This window comes from Drosophila serrata, unplaced genomic scaffold, assembly GCF_035046125.1.
Source record: "Drosophila serrata isolate PLE 108 unplaced genomic scaffold, ASM3504612v1 contig_165, whole genome shotgun sequence".
NCBI lineage: Eukaryota > Metazoa > Arthropoda > Insecta > Diptera > Drosophilidae > Drosophila > Drosophila serrata.
In genome coordinates, this window is record NW_028257063.1 from 3,324,315 (window position 1) to 3,349,510 (window position 25,196).

General features: G+C 42.2%; 4 protein-coding genes across 5 annotated transcripts; 3 read left to right on the forward strand and 1 right to left on the reverse strand.

Moving 5' to 3' along the window:
* Window positions 1–690: 690 nt before the first annotated feature.
* Window positions 691–21,942, reverse strand: hig (locomotion-related protein hikaru genki). Of its 2 annotated transcripts, XM_020943578.2 has the most exons (9): window positions 21,379–21,942; window positions 7,431–8,534; window positions 5,523–5,747; window positions 4,608–4,705; window positions 4,003–4,077; window positions 3,298–3,634; window positions 2,752–3,240; window positions 2,155–2,337; window positions 691–1,740 (listed from the first exon to the last, which is right to left on the reverse strand). In XM_020943578.2, the coding sequence occupies exons 1-9, from the start codon at window positions 21,506–21,508 to the stop codon at window positions 1,532–1,534; spliced, it is 2,850 nt and encodes a 949-aa protein (XP_020799237.2). In that variant the 5' UTR covers window positions 21,509–21,942; the 3' UTR covers window positions 691–1,531. The 2 variants fall into 2 exon arrangements, with proteins under 2 accessions (XP_020799237.2, XP_020799239.2); XM_020943580.2 differs by lacking the exon at window positions 4,003–4,077.
* Window positions 9,996–12,464, forward strand: LOC110177065 (Cytochrome P450 4p2). Its single transcript, XM_020943583.2, has 8 exons — window positions 9,996–10,417; window positions 10,502–10,702; window positions 10,759–10,840; window positions 10,904–11,004; window positions 11,066–11,336; window positions 11,394–11,614; window positions 11,669–11,983; window positions 12,049–12,464. The coding sequence occupies exons 1-8, from the start codon at window positions 10,036–10,038 to the stop codon at window positions 12,207–12,209; spliced, it is 1,734 nt and encodes a 577-aa protein (XP_020799242.2). The 5' UTR covers window positions 9,996–10,035; the 3' UTR covers window positions 12,210–12,464.
* Window positions 13,495–16,267, forward strand: Cyp4p1 (Cytochrome P450 4p1). The gene is made up of 8 exons (XM_086827132.1): window positions 13,495–14,237; window positions 14,334–14,534; window positions 14,591–14,672; window positions 14,734–14,834; window positions 14,892–15,162; window positions 15,224–15,441; window positions 15,498–15,812; window positions 15,871–16,267. Exons 1-8 carry the CDS (start codon window positions 14,039–14,041, stop codon window positions 16,029–16,031), a joined length of 1,548 nt encoding a protein of 515 aa, XP_086683258.1. The 5' UTR covers window positions 13,495–14,038; the 3' UTR covers window positions 16,032–16,267.
* Window positions 16,406–18,512, forward strand: LOC110177064 (cytochrome P450 4p1-like). Its single transcript, XM_020943582.2, has 8 exons — window positions 16,406–16,651; window positions 16,746–16,946; window positions 17,003–17,084; window positions 17,146–17,246; window positions 17,302–17,572; window positions 17,635–17,852; window positions 17,909–18,223; window positions 18,287–18,512. The coding sequence occupies exons 1-8, from the start codon at window positions 16,453–16,455 to the stop codon at window positions 18,445–18,447; spliced, it is 1,548 nt and encodes a 515-aa protein (XP_020799241.2). The 5' UTR covers window positions 16,406–16,452; the 3' UTR covers window positions 18,448–18,512.
* Window positions 21,943–25,196: the final 3,254 nt, after the last annotated feature.

A 25,196-nucleotide genomic window follows, 5' to 3' on the forward strand; every position in this document is an offset into this window, starting at 1 on the left:
CTTTGTTCGACAAAAATTTAATTTTTTCAAAATTTTGAAAATTTTATAAGGGGTTATATCGTTAAAATTGCCCAAATATTGAATTTTTTAACATTTTAAACTAAGTTTGCAGACTTATTAACCTAATAAAAACTAACTTAGGGCTGTTTTCCGAATTGGAATAAATGCATTTTTGATTGAGCTATGAAGAATTTTCTCAGCAAGGATATAGAAAATTTAGATTCCAAAAGTTAGCTTCTTTTCCCGTTTAATATGTTTTTTATTTATAATATGTAATTGTTTTTGTTACCTTGCTTTCTTTAATTAATAAATATACCCTAAAATGAAGATCTGTTGAGCTAGAAAAGGCACACTTCACTTGTATAGTAACTTTATTTATATGCAAACTTGTCATTTACAAACATTTCTTTCAGTGCCGCGCACATTTATGATGTAAATGTTTGCTTTTGCTGCTGATGCTCGCTTTCGATGTTGCTGCTGTAAATGTTGCTGCTGGATATGTTGCTCCTGTGCTCTCGCATTAGCAACTGGCTTAGGCGAAAGGGAAACAAGCACGTGCATATGGCTTTCCTTGGCACAGTTTCACGCTGAGCTCACGGATATCACAGTGTCCTTCCTCCGGCTTCAGCAGGTGTATCCGTTCCAATCCGCCCACTCCCCTATTTAGAGACAGTTAAAGACACTGGAGCATTGCATTTTACACAATATTCGTAATTTTATTTTAAACGGTCATTTTCTTTACACAAAAGATTGCAGCTGCTCACAATACACACGCACTACCTATGTATGCTCCTCACTGTGGTCTACACGGAATAATTAAAGGATATGACTGCCATATTAGTCCTCGAAGGAGGACAGTCCCTGTCCCTGCTTAGCTCCTAACTAATTAACTCATCCAACAAGTGCCGCTGCAATCTTCCTTCCAACCTTCCTCCTGTCCTGTCCTGTCAGTGTAATACATTCGTTATGGTGGAATAGAGAATTGTTAATCTGCGTACATATATACAAATATGTATGTATATAGTCGCACTGTGGGTAAGTTGTGTTTATTTGTTCGTTTTCGTTTTAAACATTTACATTTATGTAACTTGGAGTTGCAACCAGAATATATACGTAATACATAAATATACCTGTACTAGCTGTTTGGTTATATAATTCATTGAGTAGTAGAGTTAGTACAAGATGGAAATGCAAGCGCAAAGAACAAATTTCTTGTGTGTAGATGTGTGTGGGTGTGTGCCTGATCTTGAACTGGATCTGTTTATAGAGTACATACATATGTAGTTTCAAAAGCCTTGGAGGAGAGATAGAGAGATAGAGTTTCTCGTTCCGCTAAAAGATATTCGATTTGCATTGAACCTAACCTGATAAAATATCTATTAATTTTGATACCTCTCACTAAGTTAATCTAAATATCACTCGGTTTCGTTCTGTATTTTTCATGGAGTTACTGCCAGACGATGATCCGGCGAATCCTTGGGCTTCCTCTGATTACTCGCTTCCGATTTCGGTTTCTGCTTAAATCTGGAGGTTACACCTCCTCGTAGCTCTTGCACTTGGGCAGCGGACCGGACCACCGGCCATCCGGCTGACACTTGGGCCGCTCGGGCGGACCCTCGTAACTCTGGACAAATCCGGGCCGACACTGGACGCTCAGGTAGTCTCCGGCGTCGTAGTTAAACTTGAGCGGCGCTATCAGGCCATTGGCCGGGTCACCCGGATACGGGCACTGCGATTTGCCTGAGATCGTGGATGGTCAGTGGGCGGGCAAGTCATGCATGTTGTTGTTTCGTGCACATGATTGTGTGATGTGATGATTATCGTGAGCGGTATCATTTGAGCGGAATATCGGTATCGGTATCGGTATCAGTATCGGTTTCGGTAACGGTATCAGTATCAGTATCGGATCGGTATCGGTTACGGTTTTCGGTATCAAGATCGGCGGAAATACAACACACAAGAGTCATTAATGGGGTCCACGTGGAGGAGGAGGAGTAGTAGTAGAAGTAGTAGTAGTTGTAGTAGTTGTAGGTGGAGCGGTGCGCCGGGAATCTCTCCCGGGGGTTACTCAGCGCACGCACATCCACATAACGGACATATATATCTATGTCAGTGAGTGTGTGTGGGGTGTGGAGTGGCGTACTGGCTACTTACAAAATGGCGGCGAGTGCGACCACTGTCCATTCTCCGTGCAGATGATGCTGGACTCGCCCACCAGGCTGTGCCCGTCGTTGCAGCTGAACGTGACCAGGGCGCCGACAGTGAGCCTCCGCTGGCTGAGGCTGGTGCCACCAATTCGACCATTTAGAGGCGCCACTGGCATCACGCACTGGATGACTGCGGTGGAGGATCCAACAGAAAAAAGAGGAAGGATATTGGGCAGCAAATGGAGGGGGGGTTTTGTGAGTTAGTTCAAAATATTAGAGATATCTTATAGAGAACCCCCCTGGGTTACTAATTCTAACTTAATTTATCATTTAACTAAGCAACAGAGGAGCTAAACTAAGCTTGTAATGATATATAATTCCTTTACTAAGCCAGCTACAGAGGTTCTTTGCTACTTTTTTGAGGAATAAAACCTTTACCAAAGCTTCTCTGATATTAACTAACCCAAAATATAAATATTTAAGGAGTTAAACCTTTAAGACTTGTTACAGATTCCACTGACACATCGAAATGAGTCTTTGGATCACTGGAATCCCAGTAAAAATACCTCTAGGAAGGGGATATTCCCCCACTATAACCTCTCACCTTTGCAACGGGGAACGGGGCCACTCCAGACGCCCGACGGCTCACAGTCCAGCTGCGCCGGTCCGGTCAGCTTAAAGCCCCACTGGCATTTGAACACCGCCCGCCCCCATGCCGAGGTATTCAGCTCGATCAGGCTTAGGTGCGGATCATCCAGCTCGAGGCGCGGACACTGGATGGCATGGCAGGTCGGCGTCGGCGATGACCAATTGCCGGAGGCCAGGCAAGTGGCGTTCCAGGCGCCGTCCAGCCGGAAGCCCTCGGGACACTCATAGTGCGCCCGCTGGCCCAGCTTGTTGCCCTCGAGGCGCAGCTTGAGCGGCGCCAGCGGCTCTGTCAGCTGCGGACACGTCGAAGTGGCCACCACTACGGCAATGCTGTTGGTCAGGCCCCTTGGCGAAGTGCAGGTGAAGGTGCCGGAATCATTATTCTCAATATTCTTGATGCTCAGCCGGTAGCGAACGGCCTTCTCCTCCTGGGCGGGAGACCATCCTGCAGAAGGAAGTCATGCTACTCACTCTTATGAGGCAGTAAGGATTAGGTGCTCACCTGTGGAGTACTGCATATACCAGCTGGTCCAGCTCCACTCGGGAGTGCCTCTCACCCGGGGATACATGCAGTCCATGAGCACTGTGCTGTGCGGGGGAACAGCCATCACACCCGAGGGCTCAAAGGAATGCGAACCATTGAAGACCTTAATGCGTATGGATGGGGCACTGTCCTCGGAGTAATTGGTGAGCACCGTGGTGGGCACACAGCTGGGCATCCGGGGAGCCCAGAGACCATTGGAGCAGAGAACCCGCGACTCGCCAAGGAGCTTGTAGATGCCCAGCTCCTGGCAGCGAGCCTGCAGAGAGTGTCCATGTGGCAGATCCCAGCCCACATTCTAGAGAGGAATAGGAAAGCAAGTAAAGGGTAGGAGGTGGAGGCCATTAGAGAGAAAAGAGGGAGAGAGAGAGAGAGAGAGAGAGAGAGAGAAGGTGGAGAAAGTTATCACAAAAATTAGATGCTCCCGCGAACTGGGATAGCGGCTCTCTGGTTGCTCTGGCGTGCAGTTCCTCGCATCTGTATCTGTATCTATCTCGGGTGTATCTGGTATCTGTATCTGGTATCTCCAGTGTGTCTCTCGGGAAAGTGTGTGTGCTGAGTGTCTTACTGGGTCTGTGTGTGTTTTTCGAGTGTGTGTAGTGTGTAGTGCTCTGGGCTGAGTGTATCTCTGGTGCAATCTAGACAACAGCTACAACGACGACTCACAATTTCTGTATTTGAGAGAAGTGTCGATTTGGACAAACGCGTTTTACGCCAGCCGCGATTTGGTGGGATCGGTGTCTGCAAGAGAGAGAATCAGAGAGTACCAAAAAAACACACATTCTATAGGATCGATTGATATAGTCGCCCGATTCTCGAGCATTCAACATGCAGATGGCTTGATCGCTGCTTTTGCGATTGAGATAGCGATTGCGATTGAGATTTTTGGTGAGAGATTTTTATTAGTCAGGCTGAGATATGAGAAGATAGAGGAGAGATAGAGAAAAAGAGATAGGGAGTCTGTTGGTGCGAGAAGACAGAGAGAGAGAGTGGAGATCGAACTCGGAATCGATAACGGAGTTGAGATATCGGCCCAATCGAGTTTTATCGGCGTATCGCAGACTCTCCGGAAATCGGCCAGTCCGGAAATCTACAAAAACGTATATATGCATATGGTGTACCGGTGTGCGTGTGTGCTTAGCATGTATGTGTTGTGCTGTGCTCTTGCTTTGCTGTGTGTTTTTACATAGTTCGTGCGGCAGCCAGGTGATCCCTGTCGAAGGACCGGTCGACCTTCGACCCTCGACCTTGCGAGCTCTCTAACCACTTACCACTGAAATGTTGCGATAGCTGAGCAGCAGGTGCGTCGGTATCCGGTTCACATGACAGCTCTTGTACAACGGCTGGAACTTCACGTTCCCATTATCGTCTGCATGGACATACATATATTGGTCGCACAAACAGAGAGAATATCACCATAAATGGGTCATCATTTGGTACTTGTTATTAAGAGTAGATAATCTTATAGTGCGGGTGTTATATAAAACTCGTGGATAAATTTAATTTAAAGCCATATAAAATCAATTAAGAAACTGCCAAGGAAGTAGGTAATAAAATATTAAATGCAGACTGCAATTAAGCTATACACTGTTAGTAAATTTGGAAGCAGATTTGGAAGATAATTTATATTTTTGCGAATTCAATATCTTACAAAACTGCTGGGAATTAACTCCAGTATATATTCCCATAGTAATTATATAACACCGCAATGTTTATATTTTAATAAAAGGTTTACAAAAAAACCGTGTTGTTTAATAGTATTTTGTGAACCATTTACAAGCTGTGATTTAAAATAATTTAAGAGATTTCAATTAAATGTAATTCAAGATAAATTCAATAGAATCGTTGTAGCACTTAATCACAGCTGGTAATGGGATAATGTTCTTATTCTTTCCTGTGTACTTTTAATTGATGAAAACAATAAGTGGATTAAAATGAAACAACAATCTGATTGTGTGTCCTTTTGTTCCATTGTGCGCTGATTGAGTTGGCTTTATTTGCGTATGACGTACAAATGAATTTGCAACTTGTTTTCATGTGTGTGTGTGTGTGTGTGTGTGACTTAAGTGTATCTGTATCTGGAACGGTAACTGGAGCTACATATGTATCTGCAACTAAGTATCTGTGTATGTGCTATTGTCGTGGAGTGTGTGAGCTGTGTGTGCGTTGGAGCGGAGCTCACTTACCCTCCTCGTTGGTGGCACAAAGTGGACCCACCCACTTGCCCTTGACGCAACGGATCTTGCACAGACGTCGATCGCCCATGGGTCCAATTTCGCCCGGGAATCGGATCTCGGAGACTTCGGTGAACTGCTGCAGGATGTCCACCTCCTCGTCCTCCTCCTCATCCTCATCGAATTCGGCATCATCGGGATGGATGGGCGTGTAGCCAGAGTCCTCGTCATAGATACCTGGATAAGCGAACCGGGACGAGAAGAGCAGAAGGTGTGGGCGTCGTGAGATGGGCAATGTACCATGCCAAGAAACAGGGGTGGGGTAGATAGACGTTCAGAGGGGGGAGTTGAGCAAATAGAGCAAGCATCTAATGAGCCGACAAGCGGCATGCGAATGAAATGAGTATGTGGATGTGGATGAGGATAAGATGATGATGATGATGATGAAGAACTATGCCTGCCATGAAGTGCAATTCCTTGGTGTTGACCCAAAACTCGACTTTGAATTGAGACCGGAAAAAGCCCATCCCTTGAGCAGCCACATTAGTCCCCATTGAAAGCCAAGGGACGTGCGAAAAGTGCTGCCAGCGGAAAGCTTCAAGTGCTTGGATATGCATTAAAAGAAAACCAGAAGGCTGGCGAAGTGGCCACTTAACAGGATACAACTTCATTTTCCACCAGACCCATCATCAAAAAATAAAAAACTCTGAGGGAGAGAGGGAGATGTGAAAAGGCAAAGATAACACGAAAGATAATATTATGCCAGAAATGGGGGCTGCTTAATAGAAAATGGAAAGAAAAAAAGGGAGTAAGAATGAAGGAGCTGGAGGCGGAGCTAGAGCTGAAGCTGGAAACGGAGACGGAGACGGATATAGCTACGGTTACGGACAAAGGCGAAGCCATTGTAGGAGCTCGGCTCCTAGGCAAACAAAGGCGGCAAAAGGAAAATCATTCCGGCCATAACAAAGGGCCCTCCGCCAACCGCCAACAAAGAGCGGTTCTCCGAACCCTCTGAACTTCCCGCCGACCACGACAAAGATATGGACAGCCAAATAAACCATGACCACGCCATGGCGGCGTTGGAGTAATGAAAAGCCCAAGGACAAAGGGGGGTGCAAAGTACGGTCTTGGGGGTCACACGGGGTTAGTACAGGTGCCTGGTGCCTGGTGCAGGTGTGAACTTGGTACTAGGGGGGATGAGCTATATGGCTGGGATGCTATGCGATGGCTGTGGCTTTGGCTGTGACTGCGATTAGCTTTTACGAGTATGTTCGGTGTGTGTTCTCGGCTCTCAAACTTCCGTTTATGTTCAGGTGTAGGTGTTGGTGTGTGTGTGTGGAGTGTGTGTATATGTGGTTCAGGTGTGTGTTCATGTGTTTAAATGCCCTTGCAAAAGCGGTTTCAAAATAGAGCCAAATTTAGCAACTTTATAGATATATATATATATACAAGAGCTTGAAAGCAAGATGTAGAGCTAAAATCACTGGGTAAAAGGTAAGGTTATAGTTTAGTTTTCAAGGGTTTGCTAGGTTTATATCTATATAAAAGGGTTTATATACAAAAGAAATATGTATCAAAGAGGTAAATAGTATAAGAAAATCAATCCGTTAAGGACTCTTAACACTTTCAGATGTTCAATACAAAATATATTCATTAATTTTTAGTCTCTAACAACCCTTAGTTTCGCTGCTAAAGATATCGGACAACAGAGGAGCATATGTATATAGATACTGCAACATCACGACCTTTGCAAGGGCATTCCGGAGGGGGAAATCCGCAACTCTCCGATGTGTGTCCGGGGGAGGCGCGACACGGACGGACAGACAGACAACGAGACAGCGACAGCGGCTAAAAGTCCGTCGTAGGAATTGGGCACTGTGGCATTGCCAGTGTCTGGCCGCCGTGCGGACGCACACTTACCCTTATCCTTGCGACTGGTGGTCTTGGAGCTAGAGTCGCCACCACCCTTCGGACGGCTCAGTGCACCCGTGGTCTTGCCCGACTTGCGCTTAACACGTTGCCACAACAGGGCCACTCGTGCACTGCTCGACTGATTTCCGTATTGCTGGAGCAGCTCCTCCTCGGAGGGCAGCTGTGGCCCAATCTCCGGCAGCTGGCCGAGATCGCCCTTGGACTCGGTGCTGCGGCGTTGACGCCAACGCGGGCTCAAGTCACGCTGGTCGAGCTCTGCAGCGTGACTGTCGCCGCGTCGACGGTGATGTCCAGACTCCTGCGGTTGGTCCACCTCCTCCTTCTCGACTTCGTCCTTGGGAAGCTCCTTGGTTAGTTTCTTCTCCTCTCTAGGCAGCTTCTTCTCCTTCTTGAGAGCATCCTCCTGCCTGGGCACCTTCTTCTTCTTGGGCTTCTTCTGCAACAGTTTCATGCACTTCTCCTTGTCCCCATCCTTCAGACACTTGTTCATCCTGGCCTTCATCTTGAGCTTGTGCAGCTTGGACTTTAGCTCCCGATTGGGTTCCCGACTCTTCAGGATATCAGCTATATGGACATAGTAGACATCACCCTCGGCTGCCAGCTTGCTGCCCGCCCAGCGATCCGTGTCCGGTGAGGCTTCGGCATCATGGAGGAAGGCATGGCGCTTGTATCGACTGCCACGACCCCGTCCCGTCTGTCCATTATCATTCTCAATCCGCCGGCGGCGTCCGGAACCCGAACGACGACGCTTGCCCTGCTTGCGGTTATTATTCAGACGCTTGTCGGGATTGGTCTCGTCATGGTTCTCCTCATCCTCATCGCCCAGGTCATCATCACCCACCAAACTGGCTGCGGCATCGCCCACATGCAGATGGTCATCGCCCAGGTCCAACGAATACGGATTGATTACGGCCGCATGATTCTCACTGGGATGGCGGGGCACCGAATCGATGAACTCCACATCCGCCGTGGTGAAATCCTCCGGCAGGTAGACCTGTGTCGTCTCAAACTTGGCCAACGGCTGCTCAGTGGTGGCTTCCGGTTTGACAATCGTGAAGCGCACATCCGGCGCCCGACAGCCCGGCGAGGCATCTGGGAATGGGATAATGGAAACCGAAAAATATAAGCACTGTGAGAAAATTTAAGCCTATTTGTAAGAAAGGTTGAAGGTTTATGATTTTTTATCATTTAATTTGAGATATTTCTAGAAAGGGTTGAGATTAAGAAGAGAGGCTTTTTTATGACAAATCTTTTGACTAAAAAATCTTTGATTTAAGACTTTATTTACACAATTTCAACCAATTCTTCTCAGTGATTGTATAAACTTATCCACCAAAGATTGCGGCTTGGCTGAAGGTAATGCAATTTCAAGTCAAGCCAGTCGATGGAGCAACTTGGGAACTCTTGCCATAAATATTTCATATGTGATCTAATTTAATAACTTGGCCCCGGCTCGGTGAACTTTCCTCTCCGACTTTTCGAGTGCCATCGAAATTGCAAATTTCCAATATGCATTTGGCATGGCATGGCAAGTAATCAAGGAGAGCAGGGGCACACCACTCCTCCATCCTTCATCCTGGCAGAAAGGATGCAGGGAATGCCAGAGAAAGGTCGTAGGACAAACGCACAGTTCAAGTTTCAATTTTACATGAGAGGCAGCCGGAGCAGTCCTGCCCGCTCGACCTGAAACAGAGAATGGGACTCGGAGAAGTTTCTGTCAGATTCGCAGCCATGACTGACTGCATTTTCCGCCATTTCCATCTCCAGTTAGCTTTTCGTAATCGCCGAAGGCAGCCTCAAGTTGCTCCAGCTCAGAACTCTCGCTTTCGAGTCCTGGTCCTGGTCCTGCTCTTCCTCCTCCTTTTTTATACCTCTTTTTGTTCCGTAATGTGTCATGTACTTTGTCAGAAAGTAGGTCGAGTGATATATAATATAGCACTGGCGAATGGAATTACTGCATTCCTTGTAATTGATGAAATCCCATTGCCAATTAGCTGTCGATGCAAAAATGGCAAAGGAAAAATGTGCCAGGACCAAGGGGCATCCCAGCACTTAGTTGATTGCAACTGTTGATTGCAACAAAGATGTAACAGAAGGGAAAAGGTTGTTTCCCCTTTTCAATGTAATGACATAAGGTCTGCTAACAAGTCAAGTGCATTTAGATATTTAACGGAAAATGTAGTTTATAGATGATTTACAACAACAAGATTCATTTTCTCTAGAAATAAATATTTAAGAGACATTGTAAAGTGTTTCTTAACGCCAAAGGAGCCTGGCAATACTTTTAAAAATCTTTAAAAATATTGAAAGCAAGGCTTTAATTCTGTTGAGAACTATGATGATAGAATGATGACTTGAAGACCTATTTATATATTATTACTATAAAAGTACATATTTTTTCAGAAGCTTAAACTAACTTTACTACTTCTATTAATTTTCTACTAACACTTACCCCCTCTAGTTCTCACAATTTCAACTATTAACCCCAGAAACATCGATTAAAAACACAATTCAAGTGGCTGAACGTGACCCGAAATCGACGCCAGCTGAGCGAACAAACAAACATACGATAACCGAATATATATATATACATATGTCCAGAATAAAATCTAATCAGTTATGGCTGGGGATCGTGTGTGGTGTTTTAAAACGAAACCGGTTGGTTGATAAAGAAAATCTAGCGTGGAACGAAAAACCCTCCGTCGGGCAGTATTCAGAGCGAGTCGCTCGGATCCAGTTCTTGAGCGGCAATTACAGAGTATATATAGTAACGATGATCTGGTTGCTGTGGCTATCGGTGGCCCTAAGTGTGCTCGTCCATTGGATCTACAAAGTAAACAAAGACTACTATATACTGGCTGCCTTTGCCAGGAGAGTGAGGACCAAGGATGGGCGGCCCCTGGAGAGTGTGCTGCCCATGCCCAAAGGTCGCACCATATTCGCCAATAGCTTCGATTTGTTTGGCAAAGATGCCGGTGAGAAATTTAGCTAGTCTGAACCATGACATTCGTTTGGGTTTCTTATCTTAAATACTCATATTACCGACTTATTGCTTTTAGCCGGAGTTTTTAGTCACCTTCGAAGGCAGGCCAGCGACTGTCGCGAGAGCTATCTTCAGTATGCCATGGGTTGGTCCACTTACAACATTATCGATGCCCACAATGCAGGCAATATACTGAATCATCCGAACCTGATAAGCAAGAGTGCCATCTATAATTTTCTGCATCCATTCCTCAGACAGGGTGTACTGACGGCCACAGGTGAGTAGGGAATCCTTACAATTTCCATGTTATTTGCTCATCTGTTTACCTGACAGAAAAGAAATGGCACAAACGAAGGAATATGCTGACGAGAACCTTTCACTACGATATACTGAACCAGTTCCAAGAGATCTTTGTGTGGGTATTAAAACGCACTACTTATATTACTATGTAATTAACTATAATTACTTGGCATTATAGAGCGGAAAGCCTGAAGTTCGTTGCCCAGTTTGAAGGCCAAAATGAGTGCACTGTCTCGCTGAAAGATCGCCTGGATAGATTCACCCTGAACAGCATTTGTGGTAATTATATTAAAATGTCTTTTTAAGAATCACTTAACATTTGTTCATTTAAACCCAATAGAAACTGCAATGGGCATTAAATTGGATGAAATGGCCGAGAAGGGCGATCGCTACAGGGAGAACTTCCTCAAGATTGATGAGAGCTTCATCCGGCGCATAATTAATCCTCTTTTCTGGGACGACTGTGTGTACAACCTATTTGCAGCCCGGGAATATGAATCAGCCCTTAAGGTGGTCCATGACTTCTCCAGTGAGATTATAGCCAAGAGACGCGTGCTCCTAGAGGAGGAGCTGGAATACAGAAGGGCTACCCAGACGGCGGATGATGATATGTGAGTAACATTGATCTAGTAATTAAAGTAATACTAATTTGAATGCTCATACAACAGGTGTGTGATCAGAAAGAAGCGCTTTGCCATGCTGGACACCTTGATTTGTGCAGAGAAAGATGGTCTCATTGATCATATAGGCATCTGTGAGGAGGTGGACACTTTGATGGCCGAGGGCTTTGATACCACCTGTATAGGCCTGGTCTTTAGTCTGCTGAATATGTCTGCTTATGCTGAACAGCAGGAGCTATGCTATCAGGAAATTCAGGAGAATATAGAAGGTAAGACCTTAAAATCATACAAAATATATAGATTAATATAGAGCTTCTTTGCAGATGACTTGAGCAACCTGAACATGGGTCAGCTAAATCGACTGAGACACCTGGAATACTTTATAAAGGAGACAATGCGCCTGTATCCTTCTATACCCATTATGGGACGTCAAACTATTGAGGAGACGGAACTGGACAATGGCCTTATCCTGCCCAAGGGTTCTCAAATTAATATACATGTCTATGACATCCATCGCAATCCCAAGTACTGGGATTCCCCCGATGAATTTCGTCCCGAGAGATTCCTGCCCGAGAACTGTCAGAACAGGCACACGTACGCCTACATACCATTCAGTGCTGGTCAAAGAAACTGCATCGGTAAGGGAAAATATACTATATCCCATATCCCATCAGAAATTCATCTTCAACCTCTACAATTATAGGTCAAAAGTATGCCATGCAGGAGATGAAGACCCTGCTGGTGGTCATCCTCAAGCAGTTCAGGATTCTGCCAGTTATCGATCCCAAGTCCGTTGTCTTTCAAACAGGCATAACCCTGCGCTTCAAGGACACAATAAAGGTCAAGCTCGTGAGGCGGATGTGATTTGTATATCCCATCGATTTAAGGAGATTATATATATAGTATAAATACAAGTGCCAATTTAGATTAAGTACTTTGGACTTGCCATGCTTTTTCTTAGCATTGTGAAATATATTCATATTCATATTGAAATCATTAGTAGCAATTATTAATTGCATTTTTAGTGTACAGATTTCATCAGATTGAACTGTGTTTTGTTTACTTCTTAAAAGAGAACATATACTTATATACAAATAAATAAATATACATATATTAATACATAGAAGTCGTCTTATTGTTAGCATACTCTTTGGCGGGTATATATTTTTTGCCAGCTGTGGAGCTCGCAAAAACTTACTTTGTTTATCTTAATATTAATTAAATAATATAGTTTTCACTGGCAGCAATATTCTTTGTCATATATACAAAATTTATTTGTTTAATCGGACATATGTAAATAGAACCCAATACTGATAAAATATAGCCAATATTTACATATGTATATATATGTATATGTAGCGAAGGCTTGCTTATAATATTAGCATTCAGAAGTACGGTAGGTCAGGGACATAAATAAACAATAAACATACATAGTTTTTGATTACAATATATATTATACAAATATATATTTAAACAAGAGAGGAACCTATATTCGGAAATGTTAATATAACTTTGCAGTTTGCAATTGAATTATAGAATCGTATCTTAAGTCCATCACAAGAAAGCTTAAATAAGGACAAACCAAAATTTAAAAAACTCATAACTGAGCCAAAAAATCATTAATTTCAATTCCGAAAGCGGCCCTAAGCTAGTTTTTATTAGGTTAATAAATCTGCATACTAAATATCAAATTTTTAAAAACTCGAATTTTTTTCAATTTTTGACAATTTTAATGATGTAACCCCTTATAAAATTTTCAAAATTTTGAAAAAAATAGATTTTGTCCGGACAAAGCTAAAACGATTTGGCTCTTAATGCTGATCAAGAATATATATGATTTATAGGGTCGGAAATGACTCCTTCACATGATTACAAGCTTCTAACTAAAATTGAAATACCCAGTAAAAATCAAGCCTGATAAATTTTAAATCGTATATAAATACTATAAAATTTATATATATTTGAAAATATTAAGTTTATTAGATAAAACCGCATAGCTAGATTAACTTGGTGATTGATATTTTTCAAGAATTTGTCTACTCTTTTTATAAAATCCTTTTTAAATAGTATAATGTTTGAATTGATATTTATCTAGTAACACTGTGTAAATGTCTCTTAAACCCATTTATTTTCTGATTTTACAGGCAACTACTAAACCTTTGAGTTTCAAAATATTGTTCTTGTCATCATGACAAAATAAAAAGCCTCAAATACACTGATTATTCATTTATAATCTTTAAAGTCCAGTGACTGGCAAAGCTGTAGTGCACTCAAAAATATGCTTCTCAACCATGACAAAGCAAAAACAAATTGTATATATCTTTGGAAATACATATAGATCTGAATCTATCATAAGATATGAATAGAACCGTATACAAATTCACAAAATGTAAACAAAATAAATGGCGCACAAAAATTATATATATCAATCTCAGAATAGAAATATTGTTTACATTGAAACCCGTTTGATGTAAATCAATCTTTGCAATAAAACATTATATATGTAATGTAAACTCAACCGTGAACATGATCTACTTGCATACATGTATCATACATATTTCTATCTTATCTAATCTAATTGCTGTTAGTCTGGTGTTATTAAAAGTGAATGAAACCGGCTGATAGTAGCAGCCAGTTCGAGCACTGCAATCAGTTTGGTTTTGAATGTCGACGATTCCGGCCGCACAGTAAAAATGTTTTTCTTGATCCTGGTCGTGGCTGGGAGCGTGCTGTTGCACTGGCTCTACAGGCTCAACAAGGACTACTATGTCATGGCCTTCTTTACCAAGAGGCTGTGGACAAAGGATGGCCGTCCTGTAGAGAGCATTTCTCCCGTTGCCCCGGGAAAAACTATCTTTGGCAATACCCTGGACTTGTACGGTTCTGATCATGGTGCGTTATCATCGTACTTTGGTTTGACATGGCTTATCTGATGTATAACTCATGTTTGATACTGTTTTTTTTTCATTTAATCTATCAAACACTCAGCCGGTGTCTTCAATCACTCTCGGAATCGTGCCAGGGAAATGAAGGAAAGCTACGTTGAATATGGCATGGGTACGCCTATTTATAACGTAATTGATGCGGAAGTTGCAGAGAATATAATGAATCATCCGAACCTTATCACCAAGGGATTAGTCTACAACTTTCTGCAACCTTTCCTAAGGACAGGCTTGTTGACTTCCACAGGTAAGTTTGGTAAGGTATTAAACCCCCCAATCTATATAAAACATTATTGTGTCTAGGCAAGAAATGGCATGCCCGTAGGAAGATGCTTACCCCCACGTTCCATTTTAATATATTGAATCAGTTCCAAGAAATCTTCAAGTGAGTTTCTTATTGATAAAAATATATATATAAATATTAATTACTAATTTACTTCCCTAAGAACGGAGAGTCAAAAGTTCCTGGAGCAATTTAAAGGCAAAGATGAGGCTACTATTGTTCTGAATGATATCATTCCCAGATTTACGCTTAACAGCATTTGCGGTAATTGTGAGATAAATAAATAATATTTGGTATCTTAATGATTATATTTAACTTCAGAGACTGCCATGGGTGTTAAACTCGATGAAATGGCCAAGAAAGGAGATCGTTATCGAGAGAATTTCAGCCAAATAGAAGAATCCTTTATTAGACGTTTGAGTAACCCCTTCTTCTGGGGAGACAGACTCTTCAACTTGCTAGCTGCGAAGGAATATGTCACTGCTTTGGATGTGGTTCATGGCTTCTCCAGCGAGATCATTGCCAAGCGAAGGGTCTTACTTAAGGATGAACTGGAAAGACAACAAACTACGCAGTCGAATGATGATGATGTGTAAGTTGGACTAAATATCTTGGAAAGCTATTTATATAATTTAATATTTTCCATACTTTAGATTTACCACCAAGAAGCGCTTTGCCATGCTGGACACCTTGATACATGCTGAAAAGGATGGTCTCATCGATCACATTGGCATTTGCGAGGAGGTGGACACACTGATGTTCGAGGGATACGACACCACCTCGATTGGTCTCATCTTCGGACTGATGAACATGGGTCTTTATGCCGACAAGCAGGAGGAATGCTACCAGGAGATCCAGGAGCACATAGCAGGTTAATTGCCAACACATTTTATTAAGAGTCAATCTCCAATCTTAAATCTGTTTCAGATGACTTGAGCAACTTGGATATTGGTCAGCTGAACAAATTAAAACACCTGGATTACTTTATGAAGGAGACCGTTCGCCTGTTTCCCTCCGTTCCCATCATGGGTCGTGAAGCTGTCCAGGATACAGAGCTGGCCAATGGTCTGGTTCTGCCCAAGGGCTCACAGATCACCTTGCATGTCTTTGATATCCATCGTAATACCAAATACTGGGATTCCCCCAACGAATTCCGGCCAGAGCGTTTCCTGCCTGAGAATAGCCAGAATCGTCACACCTACGCCTATATACCATTCAGTGCTGGTCAAAGGAATTGCATTGGTAAGGAAATATATTCAATATTCGAGATCCCATAATCCCAACTTGTCTACATTTATAGGCCAAAAGTATGCCATGCAGGAGATGAAGACCCTGCTGGTGGTCATCCTCAAGCAGTTCAAGATCCTGCCAGTCACAGATCCAAAGAGCATTGTCTTCACAACAGGCATTACTCTTCGTACCAAGAATAAAATTCAAGTGAAGCTTGTGAGAAGGAAGTGAAATTAACTTGGTTTTTACTATTAAGATAATATGGTAATTTTGAAAATATATGAAACAATGTTATCAAAAAACTGCTCCTTTAAATTCTTTATTTTTAACTACAATGATAGCATCGAATAAAAACAAAGCTTACTGGTTGCCCCTGAACCCTAAACACAATTATGAATATAATTATTTATTCAAGAGAACATGTAGATTATTATAAAAGTAAAAATTATAGAGGGCAGACCGTAAAAGCGAGACTTTGTTGGAATAAATGTATATGTATGTAAATATGCTTTAATCTAATCACTCTTGCCGCTCTCTTTAATTGCTGTTATTAAATGTGAATGAAACTGGTTGATAGCAAAAAACATTCCCGGCTTGAGTGAAGCGCTCAGTTTGCTTTGATAAGTCCCCGGTTGCGGTTCGTTAAATAATAATGTTCTTTTTGATCCTGGTCGTGGCTGGGAGCGTGCTGTTGCACTGGCTCTACAGGCTCAACAAGGACTACTATGTCATGGCCTTCTTTGCCAAGAGACTGTGGACAAAGGATGGCCGTCCTGCAGAGAGCATTTCTCCTGTAGCCCCGGGAAAAACTATCTTTGGCAATACCCTGGACTTGTATGGCTGTGATAATGGTAATTAGTCACCGTCGTACTTTGTCTTAATAAAGCTTATCTGATGTTTTTATAATATTTACTGCTTGGTTTTTATTTCCTAATAAACACACAGCCGGTGTCTTCAAGCTTTCAAGGGACCTTGCAAAAGAAATGGGCGAGAGCTTCGTTGAATATTATTTGGGTACACCAGTATACAATATCCTTGATGCAGACATTGCAGAGAATGTTATGAATCATCCGAACCTTATAACCAAAGGATTGTTTTACAAATTCCTGCATCCCTTCCTGAGGACAGGCTTGTTGACCTCAACAGGTGAGCTTCGTATGAGATTTATCTCTTCAATCAATATAATATATTTTATTTTTTAGGAAAGAAATGGCATGCCCGTAGGAAGATGCTCACCCCCACTTTCCATTTTAATATATTGAATCAGTTCCAGGAGATCTTTAAGTGAGTTTCTTAATGAAATAAATATATATAAAAATATTAATTACTAATTTCATTCCCTAAGAACGGAGAGTCAGAAGTTCCTGAAGCAATTTAAAGGCAAAGATAAGGCTACTATTGTTCTGAATGATATCATTCCCAGATTTACGCTCAACAGCATTTGTGGTAATTATTTAATAAATAATTGATATGTATAATATATAATTATTTTGAATTTCAGAGACCGCCATGGGTGTTAAACTTGATGAAATGGCCGAGAAAGGTGATCGTTACCGGGAGAACTTCAGCCAAATAGAAGAATCCTTTATTAGACGTTTGAGTAACCCATTTTTGTGGGGAGATGGACTCTTCAATTTGCTAGCTGCGAAGGATTATGCCACTGCCTTGGATGTGGTTCATAGCTTCTCCAGCGAGATCATTGCCAAGCGGAGAGTATTGTTGAAAGATGAACTAGACAGCTCTCAGCTCTCTCAGTCAAATGATGATGATTGGTAAATTAGACTAGTTTTCATGATAAATAAATGCTGATATTATTTTCTATCTCTATTTCTAGGCTTAACAACAAGAAGCGCTTTGCCATGCTGGACACCTTGATTCATGCTGAAAAGGATGGTCTCATCGATCACATTGGCATTTGCGAGGAGGTGGACACACTGATGTTCGAGGGATACGACACCACCTCGATTGGTCTCATCTTTGGACTGATGAACATGGGTCTTTACACCGACAAGCAGGAGGAATGCTACCAGGAGATCCAGGAGCACATAGCAGGTTAATTGCCAACACATTTTATTAAGAGTCAATCTCCAATCTTAAATCTGTTTCAGATGACTTGAGCAACTTGGATATTGGTCAGCTGAACAAATTAAAACATCTGGATTACTTTATGAAGGAGACCGTTCGCCTGTTTCCCTCCGTTCCAGTAATGGGTCGTGCAGTTGTCCAGGATACAGAGCTGGCCAATGGTCTGGTTCTACCCAAGGGCTCCCAGATCGCTCTAAATGTATTTGAGATCCATCGGAATACTAAATACTGGGATGACCCCGATGAATTTCGACCGGAGAGATTCTTGCCCGAGAACTGCCAGAACCGTCACACCTACGCCTATATACCATTTAGTGCTGGTCAAAGGAATTGCATTGGTAAGGGGTAATCCCAGAGAATACCATTTAAACCTATTAAATAATTTCTTAATCTCATCATAGGTCAAAAGTATGCCATGCAGGAGATGAAGACTCTGCTGGTGGTCATCCTGAAAGAGTTTAAGATCCTGCCAGTCACGGATCCCAAGACCATTGTCTTTACAGCAGGAATTACTCTGCGGACTCAGAATAAAATTCAAGTGAAGTTCGTAAGGAGGAAGTGAGTCAAACTTGGCTTTAAAGGAACTCTGTTAATCGTGAAAATACGTAGTACATTCGTAACCAAAAACTCCTTTTTATTCCGATCCAGTGAGGGGGTTTCTTTTGGCCAATAATCGCTGGCATCTCGACAGCTGCCGTCCTATAAATCATTCATGCACTGTCGAGCAAAAGCAGTCCTCTTTTATTCCCATACCTAGAGCTATTACCATTTCCCACTCAGCAGGAGCTTCTGCTTGAGCTCTCTGCCTTCTTTTCCGAGGGGGAGTCGAGGAAAAAACGTCGAGTTATCTTTCATCTTTTGGCACACATATTCTCCTCTCTATATATATATCTGTATGTGGAAAGAAAGGCGACTTCGAATGCATAATGCACTGGCGACTTGCTGTCATGAGGTTTTTCCCTCCCTTCAAGCTCGGGCTCAGGCTCCGACTCAGGCTCGGCTCGAGCTTCTTTATCACTGGCTTCTTTCTGCTGTAACTGCGATTTTGACAGTTCGTTACTCGGTTATACCATTTGCATGCATAATGCAGATTCAGCTTTGTTTTAAGCACATAAAATGTGGCAGAGAGACATGTGACCATGGATTGCAACTAGCAGGACTTGCATGTGTGTGCATCTGCACTTAAAATCATGTATTGGGGAAGTATTACTAAAACCAAATATTAAAAAAAAGAGATTGATAAAGATATCAACCTCAACATCATAACGAAACTATAGTAAACTTTGATATATCGCTATTTTAAGTGTTCCATTTAATGTTGAAATTAGGATTATATATATTATTGTACCTCTTTTCCCTAATAAGCATCGATATGCTAATATTCCCTTAAACTAAATTTCTATGTAATATAAAATCCCTTAAAATTGTATCTTTCAGTTCGAGTATCTAGAGATACTGTATTTTTAAGCCTTTAGCTCTGTCCTTCGACTTTTCCCTCTGTGCATTTTTAACTGGTCGACTGTGCAACTTCATCATACACATCCCGGAGCCACAAGGATTTATGGGACAGGCCCAGAATCCAGAGGACGCGGGGAGTCCTGCCGGTCCGTTCGTCAGTTTTTAGTTGCTGCTGCTGCTGCTGCTGCCTCGGTTATTGCATATTTCATCGCCAGACGTCGCTCTCTCTCTTCGTTGTCATAAGTCAACATTAAATGGATTCCATTTGTGAGTCATGTAAATTAAATTCCATTCGCTTTCATATGTGCGAGGGGCAAATATTTGATTCGGTGTGGAAACTGAAACTGCAGCCAAGGTCCAAGGTTGTCCTAAGCCACCAAAAACTGCGCACAACCCACTGAACCCCATACAAAAAACGAAAAAGAAGTCGCAATATGTGCCAAAACACCAAATTGCGTCGCAGGATAAAGGATAAAGAAACGGGGGAAAAAAACACACACACACCGGAAAAAAGCTCAACAGCTGCCCCTGTCGATATGCTAGGGGAAATTAGAAGGACGACCGCAGGGGGATCGGGATGATGGCAAAGTGAATTAATTACTTTATGCGCATCTGCGTGTCGTTGTCGGGCACTTTACACCACCCCTTACCGATCTACCTTCTCCTCACCTATGTATGTATCCTCCCATTCGCCCTTCCCTACTTTCCACCTCCCTTTTGCCTCGCAGGACCTACACACATGACGCTATTAATTTCTATTACCCAGCCTCAGACGGCCTGCCATACTTCATTACCAGCCAGCTTTCGTGCAATTGCCTTTTGCTCGAGCCACCTTTCATTTGCTTTGCCCTGTCATGCACTGCAAGAAATATTTGTATCATATAATTTTCCTAATTTTAGTCCTTTTAGGGTATTATATTTTCAGTCGAAAACTTGAAATCAAGTGAAGGAGTCATTTCCGACCCTATAAATCATATATATTCTTGATCAGCATTAAAAGCCGAGTTGATCTAGCTATGTCTGGGCAACATTTAATTTTTTCAATTTTTTACAAATTTTATAAGGGGTTACATCATTAAAATTGCCAAAAATTGACAAAAAATTGATTTTTTTTAAATGTTAAATTGAGTATGGAGATTTATTTACCTGATAAAAACTAACATAGGACCGCTTTCCGATATAAAATAAAAGCATTTTTAGCTAAGTTATGAAATTTTAAAACTTTAGTTTTCGAAGAAAATTGTCATTGTAAATTTAATGATAATATCGGCTAAAAAAATAGGGTTTTAATTTCAGTCAGAAGCTTATAATCATATGAAGGAATCATTTCCGACCCTATAAATTATATATATTCTTGATCAGCATAAAAAGACAAATCGATCTAGCTATGTCCGGACAAAATTTAATTTTTTTCAATTTTTATGAAAATTTTATAAGGGGTTACATCATTAAAATTGTGAAAAAATTAAGAAAAAAAATTGAACATTTTAAAATGTAAAAATTGTTATGCAGATTTGTTAACCTAAACAAAACTTGATTTTCATGATGGACAACGGTATAACTTCTTTTATTTTCTCTTTTAAAAATTAACCTAATATAAATATGTAAAAATATCCTTTAGTTTAAGTTTTTTCGCTGAGTGCAATGATTTCTCTGCCCCTTTTTTCGCGCTGCCCTTGCTTGTTTGTTGATTCTGATTGGGATTAAGGTTGCCCATGGGTTCTCGGTTCGTTTTGATTGCCTTTGTGCCGCAGATGCCGTGAAATATTTTATTTGCTGCCAGTTATTTGCTTTTGCGCTCTGCTCTGCAGTTTTCCAGCTTTCCTTTTCCTGATTTGCTTTGCCTACAGGATTTCCTTCTCTCGCTTTTCTCTGCGTTTTCTTTTCACCCCCCTTAGTGCGTGTGTGATAAGCCATTTAATAAAGTGGCTCAGTTTGAGGCCTGTCATAATTTATTTACTATTTCTCAGGGACGATGCGAGCGGAAGGACGAAGGTCACCGAGGACCACGTGGCGCTGAGCAATTAGTACTCACCTGGCTCGGATGTGGTGGTGGTCTCGACGGGCTCCGTGTTGGCATTGCTTTTGTCCAAGACCAGCAGCAAAACGGTCAAGGATATTAAAGCCCAAAGCGGCTTGTGTCGCATACGCTGCCTGCTCCACATGTCCCAAGGATCACAAGGTTATGGTGGCCACAATTTCGGATGCTCCTTAAAGTCTTGTTCCTTTTTGTTTTCCTTTCTTTTGCAACAATTAAAGTTTATTTTCGGCTGCACTGCACTTCACACGCTGGCTTTCGAAATAGAAATCCACTTGGCCAGCACACAAACACTGGCAAACATGGCCAACAGCACGCACAGGACTGCTATATGCAACGTGTGTGTGTGTGTGGTGTTTCTGGCTTTAAAGTTTCACTTTTATTTTCAGGACTCTCTTTCGCTGAACTTTGAACTCGGCACCTTTTCCTTCGAGTGACGACAATCGAATGCGCCGAGTCCTGCTCGCGTCTCGCTTTTATAGCACGCTTTCGGGGATTCTGCGCAGCTTCGGCTCTCCTTCGTTGAGTTGCAGTTCGTGCCGAAGGATAACTGAACGAAGCTCTCCCCTTGTCACCCTTGTCACGTGCATTTTGCCGGCAAATCGTCTGTTTTTGTTTTGGTTTCGCTCATGTTTTGCTTAGTTTCTGTTGCTGCTCTTCCGCTTTTCCGATTTTCCTTCTCGTCCTTGGCCCTAGCTGTAGCTGTCGTTGTTGGTGCTTTCGCTTTTCCCTGTGCCTGTGTGCGTGCCCTTGTAACTCTCACGTAGCTTTCCTTTTTTCCCTCTCCACCTGCCGCCTTTTCCCCAGCTACAAATGAAGTTTTCCGCTTGCTCGCCACATTGATTAAGTTACTTTTTCAGTTTAAAACTAATTTAATTATACTTTCTTAATACCTTCCTGGGCGGAATCAAAGCAATTCAATTACAAATTCGTTGAGGAACCAGTAATTGGTCACCGGAAATGGTTACAAAGTATGATAGGAAGAGCGGGTAAGCTTTTAAATACTTGGAAAATGTAGTTTGTGGGGGAAATGCTTCCTTTTATATATATTTTTTGTATACAATTATATTTACCTAAACTCCATCTAGAATTATTTATTATAATTTAGAATAATTTAAATAAAACTGAGAGTAGATTGGATGAAATTAGCCAAGTTTTACTGTATCCTAAAAAGATGTGAGGCCAGGACCTTCTCCTGGAAAAGCCACAGCTTTCACCTGCTCCCACCTGCCCCTGGAAGAATGCCATCAATTGTGCTGACGTCCGCTGTCTGCTAGCCCTATCCTTTTGGGCCAAAGTCTGGCAGGAGGGGGAATGCCTGAATGTCTGGACATCCCCCTGATGCCAATAATCAAGCAGCAAGTTGCGGTGATTCCAAAGCTGTTACGTTGCGGCTGAAGCTAAATGCCAGGTTGCGGCTGCCACTTGGCCACTAATTACGCAAATGAATTTCCCAGCAGCAGCAGAAGCAGCAGCAGCAGCAAGGACTTTGGCTCCGCAGGATAAATGTCACTCCCTGGCTTAAGGTCCCTGTAACAATGCCATCGTCTGGCTGGTCTATCTCTCTTGTTGTCTGTCGCATTGAAATTTTGCTGAAATGCGAAATGCGCTCAACGCAACTGGAGTGGAAAATGAATGTTTGTGTGCGGTTGCATCTTCTCTGGTGCTCAGCTGGCAATCCAATTGTATGCTCCAGCATTATCTTTTGTGTATAATTTCTGGCATTCCATCCTGACCCTACTCCTGAATGCAATCAGGCTGAAAATGTATATGGGTTTTGGCCTGTTTATGGGACCTCCGGTCATGGCAGAATTCAATTTGCCTTTCCGGCAACCGCAGGCTCAAATTATATCCAAGGATTGAGTGCCTTCGATTCATATTTGATTTTGGCAAGACAAAGGCTAATAATTTCGTTAATTTCCTCTATAACCTATAACATTCTACCAGGTTTTTGAATGCTTTAATTATATAATCAATGCAATTTAGTTAAGTGAAAACAATTTTAATGAAACACAATTTTGTGACACAGACAAGTGGCATTTGCATTAATTTGCAAATCAGCAAACTAATTAAGTCATGTTTTGATTGGAAAATGGATCAATTTGTAAGGTAAATGAATTTGTGTGGATTTGTTTATATATTTAAGATGTTAAAAAGCAAAAACTGAATATTTTTACTGTGTTTTAACTGATAAATTTTTCCTTGTGCACTCACTAAACAAACAATTATCCATGAGTACCAAAATCAATTGCTTTTTCCCGCCATTTGCCAGATATCCAGGCCAAAAGGGATAACCAAGGACTCGCGCCAAGTCCTAGAATCTTGTCTTGTCATGCAATTATCGAGTTTTAATGAATTTTCGCGCACAGTCAGTGGCAAAGAGCATCGCAGGACACCCGCAGACAAATGGAAAAAAAACGCAACTAATTACCCCAGGACACTTGGCACTCAAAAAAATAAAAAAAAGAGGAGGAAATACTCGAGTTAATTGCATGGCCAATGATGCGCCAGAAATCGTTTTGATGACCACAAAGCCATTAAGTCATTAAGACGCTTAAAATGCCATTAAAGAACGGGCTAACACACCCAAGTCTGAGCTGAAGCTTCCAAATTTCGATACAAATATTCCGTGGGAGAAAGTGACAAAAAGTTTTGCCAAGCTTGAAGCAGAAGATGGAATCGTAATTAGGCCATATTCCCCTTGAATTGCAAATGACATTTAGCTGGAATTTTATGCTGGTCCAAAGTTTACCACAGCTGTCGGTTTATTTGTCCTGCAAATGCTTAACGAGTTTTGGGGCACTTGGCCAAATGCTAGCTGGAAATTCCCACTGCAAACAAAATACTCGTCTAATTACAAAGTCCGCAGAGGACGACAGTAGAACAATAAAACCAAACACAATTGTCACGCCGTCGGGCAATAAATCTCAATTGATTCCCACAGGTGTGGCATTGGCAGTTTGGTCAATTAAAACTGCTGCCAGGTGCTTCGGTTAAAGCCCCAGAAGGAGGAGTGGGGCATCGGGGCAGGTGTTATATCAGGTGAAACCGAATCTGTGTGGGATGCAAATACGTTAAGTGGCAACTTCGAGCCGCAACAATGTGCTGCCATCGCTTCACTGCCACACATCCTGGCAGAGACACTCCCAGCGGGAAAACGCGACTTTTCCGGAGGTTAACAGGAATTTACCGGCGGCAAAAAGTCAAAGCATTTAAAGCAGGTTAAACAGGATTAAATGGGGGCTTATTTCGAGGTATAAAAAAGACACAGAACGGCAGGTTCCTTCTTTCTAATAATAAATGTATAAGGTTTCTTAAGAGCACCAAAAGGACATGGATTTCCTATATTGTAAAAGCTTTTCCTAGCAGAAGAGTTATCACCAAAACTGCCCCACCTTTGTATCCCTTTCTTGGTCTAAAAATATTCTTAATTAAAGCAGATAAAGCAATTGAATAAGAACCAACTACAGCAAACAGCAGTAGTCGCTGTCACAGCGCGTTGAACACGGCCATAAATGACCCAATGGGCCATTTGGCGTAGACCAACGGTTATGGCCAAAGTATAAAACCCAGCAAGTGCAAATAATATTGTGGCCAAGTCCCGGTGCCAAACAAGTTCCGGCCGCTGCCAGTGGCCAGTGGCCAGTGGCCGCTGCCAGGACCCGAGTCCTGGTAAACAGCATTAAGTAACCGCACGCACTAAGGACTCCGAGTGTGCGTGGGTGTGTGTGTATTATTGTGGCAACTGCCTTTGGTGTCCTTGTCGTCGTAGTGTAATTGCCTTGGATGACTTGGTCCTGCTGTGTGTCCGGCTC

Bases quoted from the DNA above. Each gene is read 5' to 3' on its own strand.
- LOC110177065 (XM_020943583.2), top strand. From the start codon at position 10,036: ATGTCCAGAATAAAATCTAATCAGTTATGGCTGGGGATCGTGTGTGGT. The intron at 11,337-11,393 runs GTGAGTAACATT...CTCATACAACAG, and splicing joins CAGACGGCGGATGATGATAT to GTGTGTGATCAGAAAGAAGC. The intron at 11,615-11,668 runs GTAAGACCTTAA...GCTTCTTTGCAG, and splicing joins AATTCAGGAGAATATAGAAG to ATGACTTGAGCAACCTGAAC.
- Cyp4p1 (XM_086827132.1), top strand. From the start codon at position 14,039: ATGTTTTTCTTGATCCTGGTCGTGGCTGGGAGCGTGCTGTTGCACTGG. The intron at 14,535-14,590 runs GTAAGTTTGGTA...TATTGTGTCTAG, and splicing joins AGGCTTGTTGACTTCCACAG to GCAAGAAATGGCATGCCCGT. The intron at 15,442-15,497 runs GTTAATTGCCAA...AATCTGTTTCAG, and splicing joins GATCCAGGAGCACATAGCAG to ATGACTTGAGCAACTTGGAT.
- LOC110177064 (XM_020943582.2), top strand. From the start codon at position 16,453: ATGTTCTTTTTGATCCTGGTCGTGGCTGGGAGCGTGCTGTTGCACTGG. The intron at 17,573-17,634 runs GTAAATTAGACT...CTCTATTTCTAG, and splicing joins CAGTCAAATGATGATGATTG to GCTTAACAACAAGAAGCGCT. The intron at 17,853-17,908 runs GTTAATTGCCAA...AATCTGTTTCAG, and splicing joins GATCCAGGAGCACATAGCAG to ATGACTTGAGCAACTTGGAT.
- hig (XM_020943578.2), bottom strand. From the start codon at position 21,508: ATGTGGAGCAGGCAGCGTATGCGACACAAGCCGCTTTGGGCTTTAATA. The intron at 4,078-4,607 runs GTAAGTGGTTAG...TCTCTCTTGCAG, and splicing joins GCTATCGCAACATTTCAGTG to ACACCGATCCCACCAAATCG. The intron at 3,241-3,297 runs GTGAGCACCTAA...TTCCTTCTGCAG, and splicing joins GTATATGCAGTACTCCACAG to GATGGTCTCCCGCCCAGGAG.